The sequence below is a fragment of the Egretta garzetta genome, unplaced genomic scaffold (assembly GCF_000687185.1).
Source record: "Egretta garzetta isolate BGI_Z169 unplaced genomic scaffold, ASM68718v1 scaffold218, whole genome shotgun sequence".
In the NCBI taxonomy this organism is placed as follows: domain Eukaryota; kingdom Metazoa; phylum Chordata; class Aves; order Pelecaniformes; family Ardeidae; genus Egretta; species Egretta garzetta.
Window position 1 is genome coordinate 41,566 of NW_009260618.1, and position 2,302 is coordinate 43,867.

Consider the following 2,302-nt stretch of genomic DNA (forward strand, 5'->3'; position numbering starts at 1 on the left):
GTGAGGGGGGCCCTGCCGTGTGGCTGTGCCTGGGGATGGGGACCTGCTGCATGGCCCTGCATTGGCATGGGGACCTGCCATGTGGCCGTGCCTGGGGGACAAGGACTTGCTGGATGGCTGTGCCTGGGGACAAGGACCTGCCATGTGGCTGCGCCTGGGGATGGGGACATGCTGTGTGGCCCTGGATGGGGACAAGGACTTGCTGTGTGGCTCTGCCTGGGGACAAGGACCTGCTGCATGGCCACCGCCGAGAATCTGCCCCAAGGCTGTGCACAGGGACAGGCACCAGCCAGATGGCCCTGCATGGGGACAGGGACCTGCCACGTGGCCGTGCCTGGGGACAGGGACCCGCTGTGTGGCCGTGCCCAGGGACACGCTGCAGGGCTGTGTCTGGGGATCCGCCACGCGGGTGTGCACAGGGCTGGGGACCTGCCACGTGGCCGTGCATGGGGATGGGGACAGCTTGGTGGTGGCCATGGCAGGAGCTGGGAGGCCCTGGGAGAGGACGGTCACATGGAGAGTCCCCAAACTGAGCACGGGGTGCAAAGCTGCAAATGCATTTCCCACTTTGGGTCCTCCTGTCCCCATTGCCACCTGCCACGGTCCCCCCACACCATGCAGGGTGAAGGCTGCGGGTGCCTTATCCATGTCCCAAAGCCACCTTGGTGCCTGTTGCTGTCCCCTGCCCTGTCCCCACATTGTCCCCTTGCCCAGCCGTGGCTCCTACCTGCTGCTGGCTCTGCTCCTCCAGGTTGAGCTTGACCTCGAGGGACTGGCGCGCTTCGAGGAAGGCTTTGCGGTGCTTGCGGTCGGCCATGTAGTAGGACATGGTGCCCACCGTGATGGCGCAAAGGTAGATGGCAACGTTGGACAGGATCTTTGGGGACAGAGAAAAGGAAACGGGGGTGAGCGGAGCCGCGGGGAAGCCCGTGCAGGGGCAGCGCCGGTGTCACCATGAGTCCCTGTTTGGGCAGCAGAACCTGATAGATGAGAGTGGAAAAAAACATTCTAATGCTGGAGGAGGACATAAAATTCACCCTGGGGATAAATCACCAAGCCACGGCCACTGTTAACTGCTGGGGGGACTCACTGGAGACCAGGGGGACTCACTGGGGACCGGGGGGACCGTCACAGTGGCTCTGCAGGAGCGGTCCCCAGCTGGGGATCACGCCCTGAGCATCCCAGGAGACCTCGTGGTCCCTGCGGGCTGACTCTGCTTCATTAAAACTTGCGGAGATGTTTTGGAAAAAGGCAGCAGGCGGCAGGGGCTGGGGGCTCCCAGGGGCTCCTGGGCCACCCGCTCCCCCCACCCCTGCCACGGGAATTGCATCCCTTTGTGCAGAAAAAGTTAATAAAACCACGGTCAAACCCTAAAATCATGTATTTACTCGTGCTCCTGCCCCTCTACATCCCTCTCAATGGCCAGAAATACGGGCGTGAGCCTGCAGCGCCGGAGATGGGTGCCCCTGGGTGTTGCTGGCTGTGACGACTTTTGGGGATTCAAGGGAGCATGGCTGGGGGGGCTCGCTGCCTCGTCCCAAAGGCTGGACCCTGTCCCCATGGGCAGGACCCTGTCCTGTCCCACAGGCTGGATCCCAGCTCCACAGGCTGGATCCCACCCTATAGGCTGGATCCCAGCTCCATGGGCTGGATCCATCCCATCCCAAGGGCTGGACCCTGTCCCCGCAGCCCAGGAGGGGACAGAGCTGATTTGCAGCTGGGAGCAATGAGCCCTTCGTGGAAAATATGACTGATGAGGGAAAGCTGAAAGAATTCAGTTTGTTTAGTCTGGAAAGGGGAAGAGCAAGAGCGACAGGGAGCTCCAGCGATGCCAAAGGGGTGATGAGGACATGGAGATGTCCCCCACGCCATGGGCCATGTCCCACAGCCAGCATGGAGGAGGCAGCAGGAAGAGCACGGAGTTGTCCCCGGCCTTGTCTCCTCCAGGGCTGTGTGGCTGGGCTCAGCATCCTTCTCCTGATCCCCCATGTCCCCGTACCGACCTTGTCCCATCCCTGGTCCCCATATCCCATAGCCCGGCTTGGCTGGAAGAAAGCCATCACATGACCCTGGCCCCAAAGTTGTCCCCATCCTCGAGGGTTTCATCACTTGGCAGCATCATGGAGCGCCAGGGAGGAGCTGCCAACCCCTTCCACACGGGGGAAACTGAGGCACAAAAACCAAAACAGGCCATGTGCAGCAATAAACCCTGGCACTGGGGGGTGGCTGCTGGCGTGGCACCATCCCGGGGCTGACAAACTGATTTGCAGCAAGAAAACTTTTTTTTTTTTTCTTGGGGGGG

The 2,302-nt window shown here is 61.5% G+C and overlaps 1 protein-coding gene across 1 annotated transcript in view; it reads right to left on the reverse strand.

Annotated features, from left to right (window-relative positions):
- The window catches only part of ADCY3 (adenylate cyclase 3), a 21,877-nt gene that overhangs the window by 13,944 nt on the left and 5,631 nt on the right, over nucleotides 1-2,302 (reverse strand). Inside the window, exon 3 of the mRNA XM_035900724.1 lies at nucleotides 728-877. Within this exon, the coding sequence (XP_035756617.1) occupies nucleotides 728-877 (150 nt within the window). The remainder of the gene's footprint in view (nucleotides 1-727; nucleotides 878-2,302) is intronic.